The 20254-nt window shown below is 53.8% G+C and overlaps 2 protein-coding genes across 3 annotated transcripts; both read left to right on the top strand.

Moving 5' to 3' along the window:
* The first annotated feature begins 2769 nt into the window (after positions 1-2769).
* On the top strand, positions 2770-9205 carry LRRC23 (leucine rich repeat containing 23). Its single transcript, XM_059838222.1, is given in 6 exon segments — positions 2770-2925; positions 3002-3114; positions 3948-4416; positions 7637-7773; positions 8346-8568; positions 8853-9205. Coding segments are annotated over 6 exon segments (1065 nt in total). The 5' UTR covers positions 2770-2841; the 3' UTR covers positions 8892-9205.
* Positions 9206-9392: 187 nt separating this feature from the next.
* Positions 9393-18862, top strand: ENO2 (enolase 2). Of its 2 annotated transcripts, XM_059838223.1 has the most exons (12): positions 9393-9538; positions 12408-12499; positions 13378-13473; positions 13763-13821; positions 14822-14891; positions 15061-15194; positions 15883-16105; positions 16557-16754; positions 16884-17085; positions 17295-17403; positions 17536-17594; positions 17930-18862. In XM_059838223.1, exons 2-12 carry the CDS (start codon positions 12415-12417, stop codon positions 17997-17999), a joined length of 1305 nt encoding a protein of 434 aa, XP_059694206.1. In that variant the 5' UTR covers positions 9393-9538; positions 12408-12414; the 3' UTR covers positions 18000-18862. The 2 variants fall into 2 exon arrangements, with proteins under 2 accessions (XP_059694206.1, XP_059694207.1); XM_059838224.1 differs by lacking the exon at positions 13763-13821.
* The last annotated feature ends 1392 nt before the right edge of the window (positions 18863-20254 follow it).

Here is a 20254-nt window from a genome sequence, read left to right on the forward strand (position 1 = left end):
GGGACTCCTGCCTTACTGCTGCTGGGTGAGCTTCCTGCTGCCCAGCTGGATGGGAGGGATCTCCTTCCTAGGATATCAGGTGGTCTGAGAAGGAAGAGCCTGACAGCAGCAAGGAGGTGGCAGCTCCCAGCTCTATGTGTGTGGAGTGATGTAGAAAGGAGAAGGCTAATTCAAAGGCAAAAAAAAAAAAAATTAAAAATCTGAAAACTGTTTTCTACAACCAGAGCTCATGTTTCTGAGAGGCTGCTGGGCCATGGCTGTACTTTGGGGCTGTTGGGTCATACAGACCAGAGCAGCAGTGATGCAGCAGGGGCACGCAGTGCTCCTAAGGCTGCAGGGACTGGGTACAATCACTCAGGGCTGGGCCACTGGCTGCAGCTCTGCTGTCAGCTCCTGCTCCTGCCCAGCCCTGCCCACAGCACAAGAGCCCAGGAGAGTGACCTACATAGAAGAAAACAGATGGGAGCTGGGCATTGATCTTGCTGCTTTGAGAGAATGCAGGGGCATGAAAACATTCATTTAATGAGGAATAAACTCATGGAAAATAATTTTTATATCAACAGGAGTCCCAGATCTTGTTTCTCTTCTTTTTGTCTGCTTCCTGGCAGGACTGCAGCTTTCTGGAGTGGAAATACTGCCAGATCCTCACAGCAAATTGTAGTGGTTGGATGTTAAACAGGTTGCTGTTGGAGAAAAATGCACTGTGCCAGATGTGACAGCCTGAGAGAGGCTGTGATGGCTCTGCATCCTCAGCCCCAAATAATAGCCACGCTGAGCTTGTATTCCCAGTAGGCACCACACACACGTTGGACTCAGTGATCCTTGTGGGTATCCCTTTAAACTCAGAATATTCTGTGGTTTTGAATATATTGCACTTAAACATAGCCATGGCTGGCCACCCAGATCTATCCACACAGAGCACTCCCACTCAGCACTGGCAGCCTCATCCCACTCTCTGCTCCAGCTGAGCAGGACGGAGGGGCACTAGTGAGTGTCTGTCTATTTACAGAAGTATTTACACACGTGTACAGTGTGTCTCCCTCCAGCAGCTGGGCTCAGGCAGTGCCAGTAGCTGCCCCTCAATCCCAAACCTCTCCAGCCCCCAGTAGCCAGCTCCCTGTGGCGCTCTGACCACGAGTTCCTCACGCAGGGCAAAGTGCAAAAGGAGTTTAATGAGAAGACCCGACAGGCTGCACCGATCAGGCGCAGGACGTGGACAAATCATCACAAACCATTGACACATGGCTGGCCCTTTTTATTCCTGTATGCTGTATTGTTTCTCTGTGTGACCTAGATCACCCCTGGCTCCTGCCCTAATCACTCTTTGATGAGTCCTGTGCAATCCCCAAACACTCTTCCCCTGCATCTTGTCCTGTCTCCCACACCCCTGAAGACAGCTACACCCCTAATCCTAAAGGTGCTCTGGGGCTGAGGCTCCTGGCATGGGGCTGGACAGGGTGTTCCTTTCTCTGAGTCCTTAATTTGGGTTCCCACCTGCTACTGTGCTCCTGTGCCCCTCGAAATGGGCCTTTATTGGGCTGATGGCTCCTGGGACGGGCCTGGAAGCAGCCTGGTGGGTGCTGCTGGGGCTCCCCCTCCTGCCATCGTCACCCTGCGCTCCTCTGAGGGTGTGCGGGCCAGCTTTTAGCACATACCCTCCCTAATTATTAGTGTAATTAGGTTTGGGATATGTATAATCTAAATAAAATTTCTCTAGTTTAAAGATTTGTGTTTCCTTCTGTAATAATGGAATGTTTAGGGCAGGAAGCAAAGGCAGAAAAGTAAATGTTCATACATAGATTATTTCTTTACTCTGAGGGTGGTGAGGCACTGGAACAGGTTGCCCCATCCTTGGAGGTGTTCAAGGACGGGTTGGATGGAGCCCTCGGCAACCTGGTCTAGTGGGTGGCATCCCTGCCTGTGGCAGGTGGTTGAGAAGAGCTGATTTTTGAGGTTCCTTCCAATCCCAACCAATCTGTGGTTGCATGATAACGAGCAGGGAGAGAATTCAGATTCACATTCAGATGTGTAGCACAGGAGAAGGGCTCAGCACCGGGGAGCCTAGCAGGACAAGGCAGGGGGCAGCTTGCTGTGCAGCCCTGAGCGCAGGGGAGCTGTGCAGGAAGGGGATGGCCGATGGTTGTGCGAGCGGCTCTGCTTGGACCAGCTTACCCAGCACTAACGCTATCCAGGCACTGCAAAGGAGCAAAGGGCACTGAAGGGAAAGGGAGCAGAGCCTTGGACTTTGTATTAACTGCAAACCACTGCTGACCATCAGCTCTGAGTAGCATTCCTGGCTGGTAAACACCCAGTGTTGTTGGCATCGGCTGGGCACGGGAAACCTCAACCCTTCCCAACTCCACAGTCTGGAGGACAGGGCTGGAGCAGTGCACCCCAAAAACTCCTTCCTGGCATCCACATGCTCATATTCGGGGAGGCTTCATGCAGAGCCCAAGGCTAATTCTGCTCAACATGTTAATTAAATATTTACTAGAGGGTAAATTATTTAGCCATTCACCGTCCCAGCGCCCACCACCCTATGCAGCCCTGCCCGACTTTGAACCCGTCCCGTTTTGAGCTGGGGCGCGCACAGAGGTGCCTTCCCACCGAAAAGAATCTTTCGGTTCTCTGCATACGCTAACAGCTGCAGATGTCACCCACACGGGAAGGTGGAGTGGGATCGCAAAGCGCCTGAGGTGAGGGCGGGACGCTCCCGGAGCTTTCCGAGCCCCGGGGGCGGCGCCGGGGACAGCGGCGGGCCCGCCCCCGTTCCCATGGCAGCGGCCGGGCCTCGGCGAGCGGCCGCCGCGGGAGGCGGCAAGAGCGGCCTGCCCCGGGAGGATGGAGGACGAGGAGGAGAAGGAAGAGGGGGAGGAGAAGGAGGAGGAAGAGGAGAAGGAGGAGGAAGAGGAGAAGGAAGATGAGGTGAGGAGGAGGCCCTCAGCACCGCCCGGGTGTGGCTGGGCCAGCGCTGGCCTTGCGCTCTCTCCTTCTCTCCCAGGAGCCGCCTCCCTGTCCCCTGACGGAGGAACACCTCAAGGAGGGCCTCTCTCTCCTCAGTAAGACCGGCAACGGGCTGGCCCACGCCTATGTGAAGTTTGAAGCCAAAGCCAAGTGAGTGAGCAATGCCGGACGCGGCAGAATCCCCTTATTCCATGGCCATGGAGCCGCTGTGCCGCACTGGTGACCGGCCGTGCAGGGAAGGAGCATATCCAGGCCCTGCTCTCCAGCCACCGGGATTCCAGTCCGTGCCTCAGCACAGCCTGTCCATCCTCAGCCCTGGCTGGGCACTGCCTCCAGCACGCCAGACACACCGCTGGGAACATCAGTGTCCCCCAAGGCTGAGGGCAGCCTGCTCAGACTGTGCTCTCCTAGGGGGGCCTGAACAGAGTGACCTCCCTACAGGCACTTTGAGAAATATCCATTGATATCTGTTCTCATAACTGCTAACCTTTAAGGCAGGCACCTGTAAGTACACAGTGCCACGATAGCCTTGGGACAGTTTGGAGCCTCAGCCTCCCCACCAGAGCCACCTAACTAAGGCCCCATTAAGACTGTTTATTTCAGCAGCCTCATAGGCTATCTCAACCACTATTTTTTCCACTAGAAAAGTCCTTCCACACAGTCCTTTGTGCTGACACTATTGTCTCACAGACCCCTCCCCAAAATTTACCCTTTGCTCTGATTGTGCCCTGTCCTGACAGATAGAATTCAGTGGGAATAAGTACTCCCTCTGCCAGGAAAGCAGGTCCAATCTTACCATTGGTCTATGCATACAGGCCTGTCCCTATCACCTGCCTTTTTCTTCCTTTTCTCAGCAGGGCTTTCTAGGACAGCAGGGAAGTAGAAGAGGTGGTTGTCCTCCCACCAGTAGTGGCAAGGAGCAACCCAAAAGATGGTAGTGGGGAAATATGAGAGATATTTTATTCACAATCACTCTCCCTCAGGGGCCTGACAGACATCAGCCTCATCGAACGTTTCATTCACCTGCGGTATGTGGATTTGTCAAAGAACAAGCTGAAAGATTTGGCCCCCCTGAGCAGCCTAACCCAGCTTCTTTGGCTGAAGGTGGATAGGAATCTGCTCACCAGTGCCAGCATGCAGGAGCTGCCCTACCTCCAAGTCCTCAGCTTTGATCGCAACCACATAATGGATTTTGAGGGCATTACTCACCCCCTCCTAACCAACCTCAGCCTGAAAGGTGATACAGGCTACCTGTCTTGTGGGGACACTCTCTTGGAAAGGTGGGATTAACTTTCTTGTTTCTTCTTCCTCTGGCACTCAGAAAATAAAATCGAGACAGTGCTGGGCCTGAGTCACGACCATTTGTTCAGCCTGCAAGTCCTGGAGCTGCGAGGAAACAAGATAAACACCACAGCAGGGCTCGGTGTTTCCAAGCTCAAGAAGCTCTATCTGGTAAGGGATCAGCCAGCCCGGGGAGTGGGACAGAGCTGCTGCAGATCCTAGCACCTGCAGCCCAGAGAGCACAAAGGGAGTGCCCATGAACCAGGAATCTCAGAGGAGTACATGTTGAGTGCATCAGGTTCTTCCCTCACTGCAGGAGGGCAGCTTTCCCTTCAGGCAGTGGTGGGCAAACTTTGTTTTCTGTGTGCCCTGGGACCACTGGAGAGCAAAAGCTTTGCTCTTTGGGTGACAAAGGGAGGCGATGCCTCTTCCTCCTCTCTGATGGGCCTAATCAAACACTGGTTTAAAGCCAGCACAATTATGTGATTCACACCTACAGCTGCCAAAAAAGAAATTGATTCAATATTGCAGTGAAACTGAGATAGGAGAAGCAGTTTCTTAATATCATAAACAATTACTTCAAGGAAGCATTTACTCCTAGAGATGCAAGTGAAGAAAGTATGTATGGCTTAGCCCCATGGATCACACTGTGCTACAGCTTGCAAAGACTAAACAGATGTCCTGAGTCACTACCTCTTGAAAAGCAATTAAATATGATAAAGGCTTTGAAAAACGATGTGGCTTCTTTTCATCAAGATTCCCTGGCAGAAAACACTGAGGAGATTGCTTGCTGAGATTGCCTGAAATTTTCTGATGGGAAGCTGGGATTTTATGACTGGAGTTGCTCCAAGAATGGATGAAGTGGATCAGTCACTACATACAATACAGAATTTCAAAGCTTTAGTGAGTTATTGCAGGGAAGCAAACAGAGCAGATCTGCTGAGGGAAGGTTCCTGGCATGACTGAGAGGTTTCTGAGCTGCCCATGTGAAACAGGAAAGTTGCAAGGGGTGATTGTTAAAACTAGAACAACTGACTCACAGGAATCTGTGGGGCTTGAATTTCTCTCCCATGTCTACCTGCCCATTAAATAATTTTGCAGGGAAATCTGCCCCAGTAATGCTTTGGTTTCTGTGTAACGACTTTGGAGTTATTTCAGCCTTGGGTAAGTGCAGCTGATTCCTCAAGGACAGGGTTCAAGACAAAGGGTTCAGTTTAAGGAATCGAACCACATTTGGTTAATGTATGACATAGCCACAGATGAAATTTCATATGTAAAAAGTGGTATGTGCTAGGAAGACTACAAGCTAGCTGTGTGCCATGCATCATTTTTGAGGGTCACAGTAGGGCTGTGTTAGCTCCTGCTCATGGTGCAGCAGTGGTGGCAAAGCTAACGTGAAAAAGGTGGAGTGTGCAGGAAGGGGAGAGGAAATCATGGGCAAGATATGGTAACTTTCCATAAGAAACAGTGGCATCACATCTGGGTGAAGAACTGGTATCCAAGGGAAGGTAATGGTGTGTCAAACAGAATGTTGTTTGATTTAGGGGAGAAAAGTGGAACAACTCTGAAAAATATTCATTCTGCATTGTCCTGCTAGTGCTTGCAAGGCTAGAGCTGGTAAACAATTCACACTGAAGTGATGAATAAAGTGAGAATGTTGGGAGGTTACTATTCCTTTTGTAAACCAATGATCAGTGAGCTCCCCAGCCACACCAGCCCACACTTTTCTCTGAGGTACAATGTCCTAATCCTTCCTGACTGATAAATCTGCTTATGTGGCCTTCACTAAATATCCAACTTTCCTCTTTTTGTCCTGATGTTACTCCTTTTACTTGGCCCAGCTGGTCCAGATTCTTCTTTGTCCAGTTTCTATGAAAACCCTCCTTTTCTACAAAATGTCCTCATCCTGAATGACTCAGCCCTAAAAGGTTCTCCTGTCCCACCAGTTCAGCCTGTGCCCCTTTTTCAGGCTCAGGTATTGCCCAGGTCATTGCTTGGGTACCTATGAGGAAGAGGAAGCACAACAGCACCTCTTACCCCGTTTTCCATTCAGGTCTCAGCATCCTTAGCGACTGCAGCCCCGAGCCACGTCGGCAAGGAAAGCCCTGCTCAGCTCCAGGCTGGAGAACGTGGCAGGGAGACAATAATTACCCGGGATGCTCCAAACTTGGCCGCACAAGGCGATGAGCAGCCCGACAGAGCAGAGCGTAGGTGCTGGCACTGCGGGGAGCCTCCGCTTGGGCAGGAGACCTCTAGTGGTCTTTTCCAGCCGAAATCCTGCTGTGAAACCAGTACCTGAAATTCAGAGCTTCCATATTTCCCTGCTTCGTTAATCCACATCCCAGTGAAGTGAATGAAATTCAGTGATGGGGAATTTTTGAATTTTTCCTGAAGTAAGATACAGCCCAGAAGAGTAGAAGTGCTGTGTCCAGTTCTTGGCCCTCAGTTTAGGAAGGACATTGGGATGGTTGAGTGTGTCCAGAGGAGGCAACAAGGCTGGTGAGGGGCTGGGAGCACAAACCCTGTGAGGAACGACTGAGGGAGCCGGGGGTGTTTAGCCTGGAGAAAAGGAGACTCGGAGGTGACCTTATCACTCTCTACAACTTCTGAAAGGTGGTTGTAGTCAGGCGGGGGTCGGTCTCTTTCTCCAGACAGCAACTGACAGAATGAGGGGACACAGGCTTAAGCAGTGACAAGGGAAATTTAGGTTGGATATTAGGAAGGAGTTTTTTACAGAAAGGGTGATAAAGTTCTGGAACGGTCTCCTGCCCAAGGAGGTGGTGGAGTCACCATTCCTGGATGTGTTAAGACTGGATGTGGCACTCAGTGCCATGGTTTAGTTGAGATGTTAGGGCATGGGTTGGACTCGATGATCTTTAAAGTCTCTTCCAACCTAGTCATTCTGTGAATTCTGTGAAGGGACTTCTTGGTCATAGATTTTCCCCACAAGAAAAGCAGCTACTGGAAGGTGCCTGGACTACATGGACTGTGTGACTGAGAGGGACTGGTTACTCATCCTTTAAACACATTAATTTTAGGCTCAGGTGTGCTTTTCCCTCCACGCTGTTGCTTTCTGAGGCTCAGATTTGGCACAGCCATGGGAAGGGGTGCTGTGCTGGCAGTGGAGCGTTCACATGAGGTGGTTTTGTCTCAGACACCAAGCGATGCTTCAGGAAACACTTTTTCAGCAAACTTTTGGTCCTTGAATCTGAATCCTGAGAACCCACTTGGCCAAGACCCTGAGTTGCCTGTTTAAGCTTCAGACAAGGCTGTGTTATGAGTGGTAGGCAGTCTGAAGGATAGATAGAGATTTAAAGGCCAGAAATAACTGCTGCTCCCTCTCCTGTGTGTCCCCATTTTCCTTCTCTCTTCCTGCCTCCCTGGTGCTCAGGCCAAGAACACCATTTGCAGCCTTGAAGGCCTTGAGGAGTTTGAGCAGCTGGAGACTCTGCACCTGCGTGACAACAAGCTTGAGGCCCTGGATGGATTCTCTGCTAGCATGAGGTGCCTGCAGTACCTCAACCTACGGTGGGTCCTCCCTGCTCTGTGTTGGGACCAGAGATCCCTTCATCAGACTGCACTCCCATTTAGCTCTTTGGGATTTTCTAAGGGATTTGTTGGAAGCTGAAGACCTGGGAGGGATGGGTTGATATTTACCATCCTTAACTTGTGTTCTGTAGCTGTCTAGGCTGTAACAGCCAGGGCTTTTCCTGCTTCTTAGAAAATATCAGCCTCTCCAGTCATTCTCATACCCCACCTCAGGCTTTTCATTCCTTGCCATAAGTCAGTTGGGTCCCTCAAAGCCTGTTCTCTGTGTTCTGCCTGCAAATGCCCTTTAGCTATCAGTGTTTGCCATGCGGGGCCATGGTGGTGGTGGCTGGCTGAGCACAGAGGAATCCAGAGGAGATGTCCTTTTTGTGCCTCAGTCTGGGGAGCTGTAGACAGATCTGGATCTTAGGTGACAGATCTGTGGTCTAAGGCCTATGGTACCTCATACTGCTAAATTTTGCTTTTTCTGTCATGTCCACTTACTGTTCCAAAGGGATTTCACTAATTGCACGGGTCTCCTTTCCCTGCTCTCTGTGCTTCCTTTTCTTCAGGAACAATGGGATCAAAAGCTTTCAGGAGGTTGGAAAACTGCAGGTCCTGCCCATGCTGCAGGCCCTGGTGCTGATGGACAATCCGTGTGCCCAAGAACCCGATTACCGGCTGCAGGTCCTGTCCCGGCTGCCACAGCTGCAACGCCTCGACAAGGAAACAGTTGAGGAAGAGGAGCAGGAAGAGGCCGAGAAAATCCGTCAGACAAGGAAGGAAAAAGAAAAGGTGAGAACAACGCAGTGCAGGGACTAGAAGGAGGTGAAGAGAAAGAAAAAGGACCAAGCATGCTGATAAAGCCTCTCCTCCACTATATTACATGAGGAGAAGGGTGAGGGATGTCAATCTTAAGAGCACAAGAGCCTGAAAAAGAGGCCAGGCGTTGCAACCTGGTTGTGGTGGCCAGCATGCTGCCCTGCTGCCATTCCTGACCCCACTAGCAAAAGAGAGCAGTGAATGGGGAAGAGACATTGGGCATGGAGTCATTAACTTCTCCCTCCTCCCTTCTTCAGGAAATGCAAGAATCTCTTGAGGATACAGTGCCTGAGTGACCCGTTTTTAACACCTGTTCCCAGAGGCTGTCAAGATGCAGTGATGCCTTTCCCCGTTTGTGAGGCTGAGAAAGTGAGAGCTGTAGGTACCAGCTTCACCTCATTTTACCCCTGGAGAAAAGAGGAGTGCTACCCACTGTGGTCCTGGAAGCTGCCCTGAGGCACTGCAGTGTTTTTGCAGTCACTGCACTGTGTTCTATTCTCAGTAGGCCTGAGAGGGGAAAGGGGAGAGTTACAGGTCCTGTGGTTCAGTTTGATTCCCAAAAACCCTGCAAGATTTTCTGATTTGAATAAAAATAATTAATGAGCCTGGAGTGACTGGAATTGTTTATCCTGCACACCCACTCCTATTCCCTGGCTCTCTCACCCTCATCTGTCTACGTCTATCCCTTGCTGCCTGCCTCTCTCTGTCTCTCCATCCCCTACGTGCTGTTTGCAAAGCTTTGCTAAATCCTGACTCATCGCCGCTCTGGGTCACATGCTGCTGTCCCGGCCCTATCAGGGGCGTCTCCATCCTGCTGCTGCCGCCACCGTTGGCTTAGAGGACACATCATCTCCCCTTGAGGTCCTGCATCCCTCCTCAGCTTCGTCCTCTCTCCTTTCTACCAGCACTTTCTCAATTTTTCGTCCACCCCTGCCCTAGGAAGGTAAGTGTCTCCCCCCGGCCAGCACACCTCTCCCTGCGTGCATGTTTCTGCTGCCCACCTTGTGCCCTCCAAACCCCACACGCACTTTGGGGTCCCTGCGGAGAAGGACCACGGTGAGCGGCATTAACAACTCAACAACCCTCACTTCCTCCCCCTGCTCCTCCCACCTCGTCTCCTCACCCCCATTCTTCTGACTTTTCTTTCATATTTTCATTTCAGGTACTCCCTTCTTCCCAAGCCCCCCCCCTTTCCCCTCCCGGCAATCATCATTTCAGACGTGAACGCAGGGAATTGCAGGCGTGGGGGGGCAACCAACGAGGATAGGTGCTGCTCCCAAGGGCACTGTCGGGAGGTGCTGCGGGATGGAGCTTTCCCCGGGGGAAGGGTGGTAGTGGGGAGAAGGCAGCGCTCAGTCTGGGCACGGCTGGGGAAAGGATTCATCCCCAGAGCGGACCAGCCGCCCCCCCCTCCAGTCTCCCGAGGTGTTGACATAAACACGGGCGCTCAGGGAGAGGGGAGGGAGGGAGAAGAGGGGATGTTTTCCTATTTGCACAGCCCCACACCACAGGGGAGGGGGAGAGCAGGGAGAGGAGGTGACAGTCAGGCAAGCAATAGCTGCATCAGTCACGACACTGCAGCAGTGCGGGCTTCCTGGGAGCAGTGCCCAGCCCGGGGGAATCGCAGTCGCACACGGGACTGGTGGCGGTGCCTTGGGGGAAAGGTCTCCACCGTGCTGGCCCGTCAGGAACAGGGAATTGCTGCCAGCGTCAGCTCCACAGGAAGGCATTGCAGCAGCACCAGCCTCCCAGCGTACGCTGCCCAGCCCCTTTTCACGGGGGCTGCACAGCCTCCTCTCTCTTCCTGGATGTGGTCTGTGGCTTCCCAGCTATGGCTCCATCCCAATCTCTTATCCCAGCTTATCCGCCTCTGACCTCCTTTCAGGCCAGTGCAGCTGATATCAAGGATTTCAGGGTGGTTCTGTTCAAAAGGGAGCAAATGCAGGGGACACGGGGCAGCAACACAAGTGGAGAAAAGGCTTTAAAAGACTACAAGGGAGAGAAGATCATGTAGGTGATGGGGTGGGGCAGGCAAGGCTGGATTTGGGCTTGTCATTTGGCTTCCTTGGATCTGGCTCCAAGAGGGGCAGATGGATGTGGCCACAGGGATGTGACCAGGGGCTACGTGACCAGATAAGGAGAGAGCCACAGCATCTGGCACGGGTGTGCTGTCAAAGATGACTTTAAGTGGGGTCCTGTCCCTCTGTACCCCGTGGAGGCTGTGGAGGCACGGCCAGGACACTGCTGCAAAGGAAGCTCACGGCTGGCTGCGCCGGCACCACTCTGGAGGAAGTTCCTGTGGCGTGTGCCAGATGGCGTGAGGAGCACTGCCAAAGCGGCTGATGGGGGATCCCAGCCCAGATGGACATGGTGGAGGGCCCTGTGCAGGCTCCAGAGAGCCCTGGAGTCGCTGACTGTGACTCCCCACACGAGAAGCTCTGGCTGAAACTTCAGAGCAGCAGCACGATTTCCTCACCCTTGTGATTTCCACCACCTGGGGTGGTGGCGTCAGGAGCTGGCTCCGGCTTCCCCATCCTGCTTCTCAGCTCCCCTTGGTGCTGGGATGTGCTGGTTCAAGCTCATTTTTCCCTGTCCTGGTGCTGAGGCCCTGTGCTGGCTGTACCCCTGCTCACACGCCATGGTGACATCCTGACTGGGGCTCTTTGGCTACTCTGGCCTCTGCCAACCCTGCTCAGGGCTGAGGGAATCATCTGTGGGAGCCAGGGGAGGACACGAGCCTCATTGCAGCGCCCCAGCATAGCACAGCCCCACAGCCAGGGGAAAGAGAAAGTGGCATGAGGAGCTGATTTGGAGCCCCTGGAGAGCAAACTGCAGCAAGAGAAGCTCTTTCAAACAGCCATCATTACATGCCACCAGCATCTCTTCTACTTCAGGTTTAACCAGGTGCCCCAAAATGCTAGGCTTCCTCAGCCCCCCCTTCCCCCACCCAACAGAGATCCAGCCCAGTCTCATCTGCTTCCCTGCCTCAGGAGCAGAGTGAAGGGTTGGCAGCTGGCCCAGGTGCCCCCTCCCTTCAGAGCCCTCTTTGCCATGTCTGAGGCGCCGTGGCCTTCTGCAAGATGGCTCCTCAGGCTGCCAGGCTCCATGCTCCTGCTGCCTTGGCACAGTCTGACCCCGCAGCTCACGGGGACACAGGGATGCTGAGCAGGCACTTGGCTGGGGAGAAAGGGCTGGGGTCTGGGACAGCCGGGCGGGGGTCTGGGACAGCCAGTCTGAGATGGCTCCCCTGCCCTGGGCTGGACAGGGGCTGGGGGTCCCCCCTGGCTGGCTGTCCCCTGCCCTGCCCATCACGCTCGGCTGGCTCCCATTCCTGCACAGGGACACAGCAGCCGCTTGCTGTCTGGCTGGCAGGCGCTGTCCTCGCCTCCCGGCAAGGGGACAGGAGGTGCCAGGAGCTGCTGCCCCGTCCTTGACACCAGAGCCGAGCCGGGGGCACCTCCCCTCTGTGCCAGCTGATCCCTCCCTCTCTGCTGCCTCCCCATCCCTGCCATCCAGGCTTGTGTCAGGCGCTGTGCTGTGATGCAGGGAGAGGCAGAGTGCTCCTAGTTTGTCAGCTGCAGCAGGGGGACAGAGTAAATTCAAATTGCTAGCCAGTTCCTGGAAAAATGCTTGTAGATTCCTGTAGTCTGGGTGAATTTCTACATTTCCTGGGGCAAATAGTTTTAGCCCAAATTTCTAAGGTCACTTTTCCTTGAATTCCCTTCTCTCTGTCAGTCTAGACATAGAAGGGGTGAGCACCACATCCTGGAGCCTCTCAGAGCTGAACATATCCTGTTCTCTGCTCTCCACAGACTCACCATGGCAGTCGAGAGGATCCATGCCCGTGAGATCCTGGACTCCCGTGGGAACCCCACCGTTGAGGTGGACCTCTACACACACAAAGGTATGTGGGTGAGATAAGAGACGGAGGGCAAGCCCTGCCCATCCCGGCAGAGCTGGTGCTGTGCAGCAACCTGGCACACCAAGAGCATGGAGGGTCCTCATGGGTGAACCCCAGCAGAAAAAAAGTCAGGGGAAGAGGCAGAGACCAAAACTCTGCCTGTGCTCAGCAACTCTGCACATGTGCCAGGCAAATCAAGACAGCTGGCTGTCCTGCATGTGACCTGAACCACGTGCCTGCCCACAGCAGGGACAGAAGGTCTTTTTATCAGAGATGTCTGCACCTTCTTATCGTACCCCTGCTGCAGCTGTGCTTTTAGTCCTGGGGCACAGTAGATGTTTGGTAGCACATCCTTGGCCATGCTCATGGCAGGGGTAAAACTTTGTTCCTGAGATCTCTGTGCTGCTATGTCCATGCACGGGGCTCAGCTGGAGGAGCTGCATTTGCACAGGGCCCAAAACTTGGGCTGAGGGGTGAGGAGCAGTGAGAGGCCAGAGCAGGCATGTAACCATCGTCTTCCTTCTTCAGTGAGGCAGAAACTTCAGTCTGAGGGGGAGGAAGCTGAGGGTGGCTGTGAGTCAGGCTGCTTCTCGAACTAGGAGGAACTTCCACCCATCACACACAGTTCTGGGATCAGTGTGAATCTCTGGGTGCTTGACATCCAAGTTCCTCAGCCTGGAAGTCCTGGGTGCCATTTATTTCTGCCACTGAGGTGCTCCACCTCTAGGGAGACCAGCCACAAGCAGCCAGCCAGGGAGGCCATCCATTTGCACAAGCAGCTGCTGCATCCTTTCCTATGAAAGCAGGGCAGAAGCAGGTGCATGAGGGTTTGTCCTCTTCACCCTCTGCTTGTCTCACACCCCTGTTTTGCTGTTTCCCAGGCATGTTTCGAGCAGCCGTCCCCAGTGGAGCGTCCACTGGTATCTACGAAGCGCTGGAGCTGCGAGACAATGACAAGTCGCGCTTCCTTGGAAAAGGTGGGGAGATGTCTGCTCCACAGCTCATCCTCGGGGCTGCCTGTGTGTGGGGCTCTGCTGGAGGGTACTGCCCACCCACTGGTGTGACACAGATGTGTCCCACTGCCCTCAGGGGGACCACAGAGGCACAGACCTAGCGTAAAGTGAAAGATCAGGCCTCGATCTTCCCTTGCTGTCTCCCTCTCTCAGGCTCTCTATTGGTCCTCTCCCTCCCTCTTTCCACTCTTCTCTCTGCCTCACTCTCTCTCTCTCTCTCTCTCTTTCTTTCTCTGCCTCTTCCCTTCTTTAGGGGTCCTGCAGGCCGTGGATCATATCAACAGCACTGTCGCCCCAGCTCTCGTGGGCTCTGTAAGGATTTCTGTTTGTTCTCCCTTGTCCAGCGCTTACTCTGGTCTGTCTCTGTCCCCTGATCTCTGTCTCTGCCTCTCTTCATCTCACTGGGTTAACAGACATAGCGATGCTCTCTGTGAACCTGGGCACACCCCTCCTGCCCTCCATGCCTGTGTGTGTCCACAGCAATCTTTTCTCTGGGAGGAAAGGATTTACTCTTCCTGGTCCACCGCAGCATCTGTGCAGCCTAACTAGTCCCCTCGGTGCTCCCTGTAGAGCTCACTCCCTCTTTCGGCTGTGCTCCCCCTCAAGCACTGAATCACATCCACATGTCTGTGGCCTCATCCTGGTGTGATGAGCAATGGCTGTACCGTGCAGGGTCTGGCACAGCTTGCAGAGCAGTGGTGTCACATCTGCAGCCTGTTTACACCTGAAGACCTGGAGCCTGCTTTGAGGAGAGCTGAGCCAAAGCCACACATTACACACCATGTAGCCTGTGGCTGGCTCTGGCCGAGAGCCCAGTTCTCTCAGCCCCTGAAAAATACCCAGCGTGGTGGAGGGCTGCCTGTGTTGGGTCTAATCTTGCTCTCCACCTCACTCCTGGGGTTGGCTCCATCCAGTCTACATTCGCTTGCTTGAGGTTGAGCATGTTCTGTTGTTCTGCCTAGCTTCTGTGTGACCACAGCACCACAAAGCTCCCTGGAAGCTGCCAAAAGGCTAGACAAGCCCCCAGGGGCATCGTCCTGTGTCCCCAGCAATGCGTGGCCTTGCCTGGGCTGCTGCTGACCCCCTCTCCACCATGGGTACAGCCACACCGCACTGCAACAACACCATCAGGATTACCTAACCTGACTAAATACCACGGCACCAGTTTCCAGAGCTTTGTGTGTATCTGTTCCCCCACAAGCTGAAAAGGTCCTTTTACCCCCAGCTTCTCCATCAACGCCTCCTCTCCTGCACACCAGAGCCAGCAGCTCTTCCAATCATCCCCTTCTCAGGAGCTGTTTCTTTCTTGCAGGGCCTCTCTGTTGTGGATCAAGAGAAGATAGACAATCTGATGCTTGAGATGGACGGCACAGAGAACAAATGTAATTCATCCCTCTTTTTGGCCGGGAAATTATGAGCATGGGAGGCTGCAGGGCTGGAGTGGGGGGCACTGTCCAAGATGTGATGAGCCCAAGGCTGGGCTGGCAAGGGCACTCACCCACTGGGCAGGATGTTGCCACCTGAAAAGTCAATCTCCTCCTTTGCCCACAGCCAAGTTTGGCGCCAATGCTATCCTGGGAGTTTCACTGGCCGTGTGCAAGGCGGGAGCTGCAGAGAAGGATGTGCCCCTGTACCGGCACATCGCTGACCTGGCCGGCAATTCCGACCTCATCCTTCCTGTGCCAGTAAGACTCCTCCATCCTTGACATCCATCTTCAGAAACTCCATGAGTGTTGTTTCCAAAAGAAACTTCAGAGGTGTTGGGAGGTAGATAAGGAAGGGATATGGGATTGAAACATCAGTTGAGTGCACTGCAGTTGTCAGGAAAGCAAACCAAGGTCAAGTTTCAATGGGAAACAAGAAGCCTAAGGAGGATACAGGAGAGGTTGTGATGGGGGGCTGTCTAAAGATCTCAGCACAAGAAGCAGAGGGCATGTGAACCCTCTGGGGCACAGTTCAAAACAAGGGCATATGGGTCTTCACTCCAGGGGGAACCTGCCTTGAGAAACTCCTTCACAAAGGGAGTTGTGGATGCTAAAATTTTCTCAGGGTCAAGAAGAACGGTCCTGGAAGAGAGACTGACAGCATTGTTGATAAACACATGCAGATAAACAGAGCATAGATAAACACACAGAACTCAGAGATCTCTGAGAGGGAAACAGGTGGGAAAATCCTCCCTAACCGTGTGGTTTGAGCCACTGCTGAAGGGAAGATTCCAGGCTTATGTGTCTTTGGTCGGATGGTTGAAGCTGATGTGCTTACGTTGCCCTGTGGGATGTGGCATGTACGGGCATGGTGACACATCTGAGAGCCACCTCTCAGGGGTGCCAAAACAAGTTCCTTCAGCTCTGGCTCTCTTATGGACTCTTCCAGGCTTTCAATGTGATCAATGGAGGTTCCCACGCAGGCAACAAACTGGCCATGCAGGAGTTCATGATCCTGCCTGTGGGAGCTGAAAGCTTCCGCGATGCCATGCGCATCGGGGCCGAAGTCTATCACAACCTCAAGAGCGTCATCAAGGAGAAGTATGGCAAAGATGCTACCAATGTGGGTGATGAGGGAGGCTTTGCTCCTAACATCCTGGAAAATAGCGAAGGTGAGAGCCCTACAGAGATGGGGTACCCCTGCCTGCAATGCTATGGGTTCATATGCCCAGCTCACAGCATTCCATGGACTGAGTCAAAAGATGATGCCTGAATGTCATTGACCTCCTGTGTTAGGGAATGTTTCTAAGCTCCTTCTCCTTGGGGTGGCCTTGATCTGTCACAGCCTCTCCATACAAACCTTTTATGCGTGTGCAGGCTTTTACAAGGCTTTCCACAAACTTGTCTTTGAGCTGTGGAATCACATTTTAATTCCTCCTTGTCCCTTTGGACACAGCCCCTACAGCTCCTTGGCATGTTTCTGTTGTGTTCTGGGCTTCCTCCTACTTCTCCATCACACCACCAGACTCTCAGTGGCTCTAGGGACCTTCCCAAGGGAGGCTCCCACTGAAAGGCAGATCTCTCTGCATGGGCTGACTCTCCTGACTGTGGTTCTCCCCTCAGCTCTGGAGCTGCTCAAGGAAGCTATTGACAAGGCGGGCTACACGGACAAGATCGTCATCGGCATGGATGTGGCAGCCTCCGAGTTCTACCGTGACGGCAAATACGACCTGGACTTCAAGTCCCCAGATGACCCAAGCCGCTACATTTCTGGAGATGAGCTGGGAGACCTCTACCAAAGCTTTGTGCGGGATTACCCAGGTGAGCAGCTGTGCGGGGCCCCAGGGAATCAGCGCCGGTGCTGCACACCGAACAGGCACAAACCCTCTGTGTTGTAGGGGTGGGAAAGGGAGGCAGCTTTGACTCGTACCTCTTTGGTTGTCCTTTCAGTGGTCTCCATCGAGGATCCCTTTGACCAGGATGACTGGGAGGCCTGGTCTAAGTTCACCGCCAACGTAGGGATTCAGATAGTGGGAGATGACCTGACAGTGACAAACCCCAAGCGCATCGAGCGGGCTGTTGAAGAGAAAGCCTGCAACTGCCTCCTGCTCAAAGTCAACCAGATTGGATCTGTCACAGAGGCCATCCAAGCGTGAGTCCAGCCCACTGCCCTTGTTGTCCTGTGAATGGATTGGTGATGAACCACAGCCAGGTGTCATGCAGTGCACTGGGTGAACAGACTTGTGTCTCTACCAAAGTGTAGGATGCTGAGAGTAGGAGCAGAGTGTGCCTGAATCTTGCCCCGTGCAGGTGGTAGTTGTAGGAGTAGGAGGTACTGACTGCATTTCTCACTCCTTGCAGCTGCAAGTTGGCCCAGGAGAATGGATGGGGTGTGATGGTGAGCCACCGGTCTGGGGAGACCGAAGACACCTTCATTGCTGATCTGGTTGTAGGACTGTGCACTGGGCAGGTAGGTGAAACCCAGGCTGTGCACAGGCCCAGAGGAAAGCAAAGGGGTGTCAGAATCCCCTGCTCTGCCATGAGAAACTGGTACAAGTCATAACAGTGTCTTACAGTGTTTGCTTTGGGGAATGCTTTACAGATAAAGACGGGTGCTCCCTGCAGGTCTGAACGCCTGGCTAAATACAACCAGCTCATGAGGTAAGGGGCTCCAGGGGTGGGAATGCAGAAGAGAGAACAGGGGAGTGACCAATTGGGTGGGAGAAGCTGAAAGCCTGAGGGTGGATGGGGCTTGTGGGTGAAATATTACAAAGACAAGGCACAGAGATGACAGTAGGGTCCTTGGGAGGCCTCTGGGGCAGATTCCTTTCCTCCTCCTTGGCATGAGGGCGCAGCCCTGCAGTCACAGCAGCTGGCAGGAGCTGAGCTCTCAGGCACATGTCAGCTTCCTGCTAGTGAGCTGCCTCTTGAGCACCCTGGTGCCTCCAAAGCTCCCTCACTGCAAGGGCCTGATGTGTGCTGTCTCTCTCCTGCAGGATTGAGGAAGAGCTTGGCGATGAAGCACGCTTCGCCGGACACAACTTTCGCAACCCAAGTGTTCTTTGAACGTTGTCCCCAGGGCACAGCCATCCTGCTGCTCTTTCCCACCTCACAGACTCTGAACCCCCCTTTCCCTCCACTGCTCCCTTTTTTGCTCTTTCTCCCCACTCTGTCACCTGGTTTCCTCTCACCTTGAAACCCCTCGAGTTCAGGTGTCCCCGGCTAGATGTACCCAGGTGAAGGATGAGAGAGCAGCCTACGCCCCGTCCCTTGCTGTGGGGTCATGAGCATTCCTGGACCCAGGCATTGTGTGTCTCTGTTGTTTGTGCAGGGTCACGCCCGGGCCGCTCTGCTGGCATGCCAGACCACGGGAGCGTGTGCCCGGCGCGTTCCCTGGTGCCGAAGCATGTGCGGTGACCGTCCGTGCGCCGGCCGCCGCGCTCGGGCACTGCCGCGTCCAGCCGGGCGCTGCCCGCGCTCGTTCTCGTTGTGCATGTGTGTAGGTGTGCGTCCGTGTCCCGGCCTACGGCGTCCCCGTGCCCCAGGCTCGGTGTGTCTGCACTGAGCCCCGGCGGCAGGGCTGCGCCTCCGCCCCGGCAGTGTCGTGTTGGGCTGTGCTGTGTTGGGCTGTGCTTGCCGGCAGCTTGGTGTTGAAGTGCACTGCTGTCCCACCCTGGGTGTGCGTGTGCGTGCTGTCAGTCTGTGGCTCAGCACACAGTACTGCGGGGCAATAGATTAAAGCACATCCGTAAACAAACCCACGCTCTCATCTGCTTCTTGTGACCTTTCTCTCTCTGTTCCCTTCTCTCTTGCACTCCTTCATCCTCCTCTCTGCCCATGATGTCTGCTTCACCTTCTGGACAGTCCCTGCTCAGCTGAGCAACAAACTACAGATCCCTAAACTCTATTAAAATGTATTTCACACCTGAGTTGCCTGACTTGGCCTGATGTTTATCTCTAGTTGCCAGTGTTGAGGAAGTGGGGACGTTTTGCCATCAGAGCAGGAGATGCTCACCCAGAAAGGTAACAAAAAAAAGGCAGAGGGGACTGGCAAGGGGAAGAAAAGGCCCAGCTACTCTCACCTGCTTCCACAGCTTTGTCCCACAGCCAGACTGCTTTGTTGGCCACCAGCTGGGAAGCACCAAAGGGAAGGCGTGTGTGATGACTTGCCCCTGTCATCTTCACCAAACCGCGTTGCATGAAGATCTGCTGTGCACTGAAGTCAAAGCCTCAGGGTGGGCCCCCAGCTGTCTGCTGGACTCAGATGGTGGAGAGAAATGGCAAGTCTTTGAGAGAGAAAACGCTGGTAGTCCTCCCCCAGAAGGGGTTTGTAGAGCAGTGACTGGAGGTGTAGGTGGGATGGGTAGTCTCTCTCAGCTCCATCTTTTTTCAGAGGGGCAACTCAGCAGTACTTGGGGAAAGCTGCCCGTGCTCCAGCCAGTGCCCCAGCAGGCTGGGTGCCAGCAAATCCCAGCACTTGCTCAACAAACAGCTTTGTTCTGGACTGCCTCAAAGGAAGGCGGGGGGTTGGGGGTTGCTACTGTGAGAAATACAACTGGAGAATAAATGTTAAAACCACCTTGCCCACCATTATATTCACGTCAGTAGCCCTACTATGTTCTTGGGCACACTCAGCTCCTGCCCCACCTCCCTACAGAAAGTTTCCAGGCCCCTGCTTAACTCTTGTCTGTTTCCGAGGTTGCCCAGCAAGTCCCAATACCCCTTGACTGTGTCCTAACGCAGACTTTAAAATCCAAAGACAAAATTTTAAAACACTGGCATTTCACAGCTGATCCTTTACTAAACAGCACAGATTAAGGACAAAGTCCAAGAAGGGAAGACAAAGACTTTGGCACACATGCCCAGAACTGAGAAGAGGGTGGGAGGGAGAATGTGAGGCTAGAGACAGGATTGGTTTCCAGGGCATCACCAGCGCACACCACGCACATCCCAGCGGCAGGGAATAGCTTGTGCCCCGGCTGCAGCCCGGCTCTCGCCCGTGCTCCCTGGGAGCTGTAGTCCGGTGCCGCCGGGGAAGGCTCAGCTCCATCTTCCCCCGCCCCCGCGTCCCCCTCGGCAGCACCGGCGCCCCGCGGGTCCTGTGCGCCCCCAGCCACCCCTCCCCGCGGTCCTGTCTCCCGCAAAACCGGTTGTGTGCGTGACAGCAGTTTTCCTGAAGGAATGTGCATTTTGGGTGCAGCCAGTGGGCTGTCTTTTCCCGTTGTACACCTCACTGCTCCTTTGTTTTAGATTCTGGGGTTTTGTGAACAGTATGGCTACTGCTTAGCAATCAGGGCAGTTTTTTTGGGAAAAAAAAAAAA

The sequence above is a fragment of the Haemorhous mexicanus genome, chromosome 2 (assembly GCF_027477595.1).
Source record: "Haemorhous mexicanus isolate bHaeMex1 chromosome 2, bHaeMex1.pri, whole genome shotgun sequence".
In the NCBI taxonomy this organism is placed as follows: domain Eukaryota; kingdom Metazoa; phylum Chordata; class Aves; order Passeriformes; family Fringillidae; genus Haemorhous; species Haemorhous mexicanus.

What these genes read in the sequence shown, in the direction of transcription:
- ENO2 (XM_059838223.1), top strand. Translation starts at nt 12,415, where the DNA reads ATGGCAGTCGAGAGGATCCATGCCCGTGAGATCCTGGACTCCCGTGGG. An exon ending in GTCGCGCTTCCTTGGAAAAG is followed by an intron (nt 13,474 to 13,762) that starts GTGGGGAGATGT and finishes TCCCTTCTTTAG; the next exon opens with GGGTCCTGCAGGCCGTGGAT. An exon ending in GTCACAGAGGCCATCCAAGC is followed by an intron (nt 17,086 to 17,294) that starts GTGAGTCCAGCC and finishes CACTCCTTGCAG; the next exon opens with CTGCAAGTTGGCCCAGGAGA.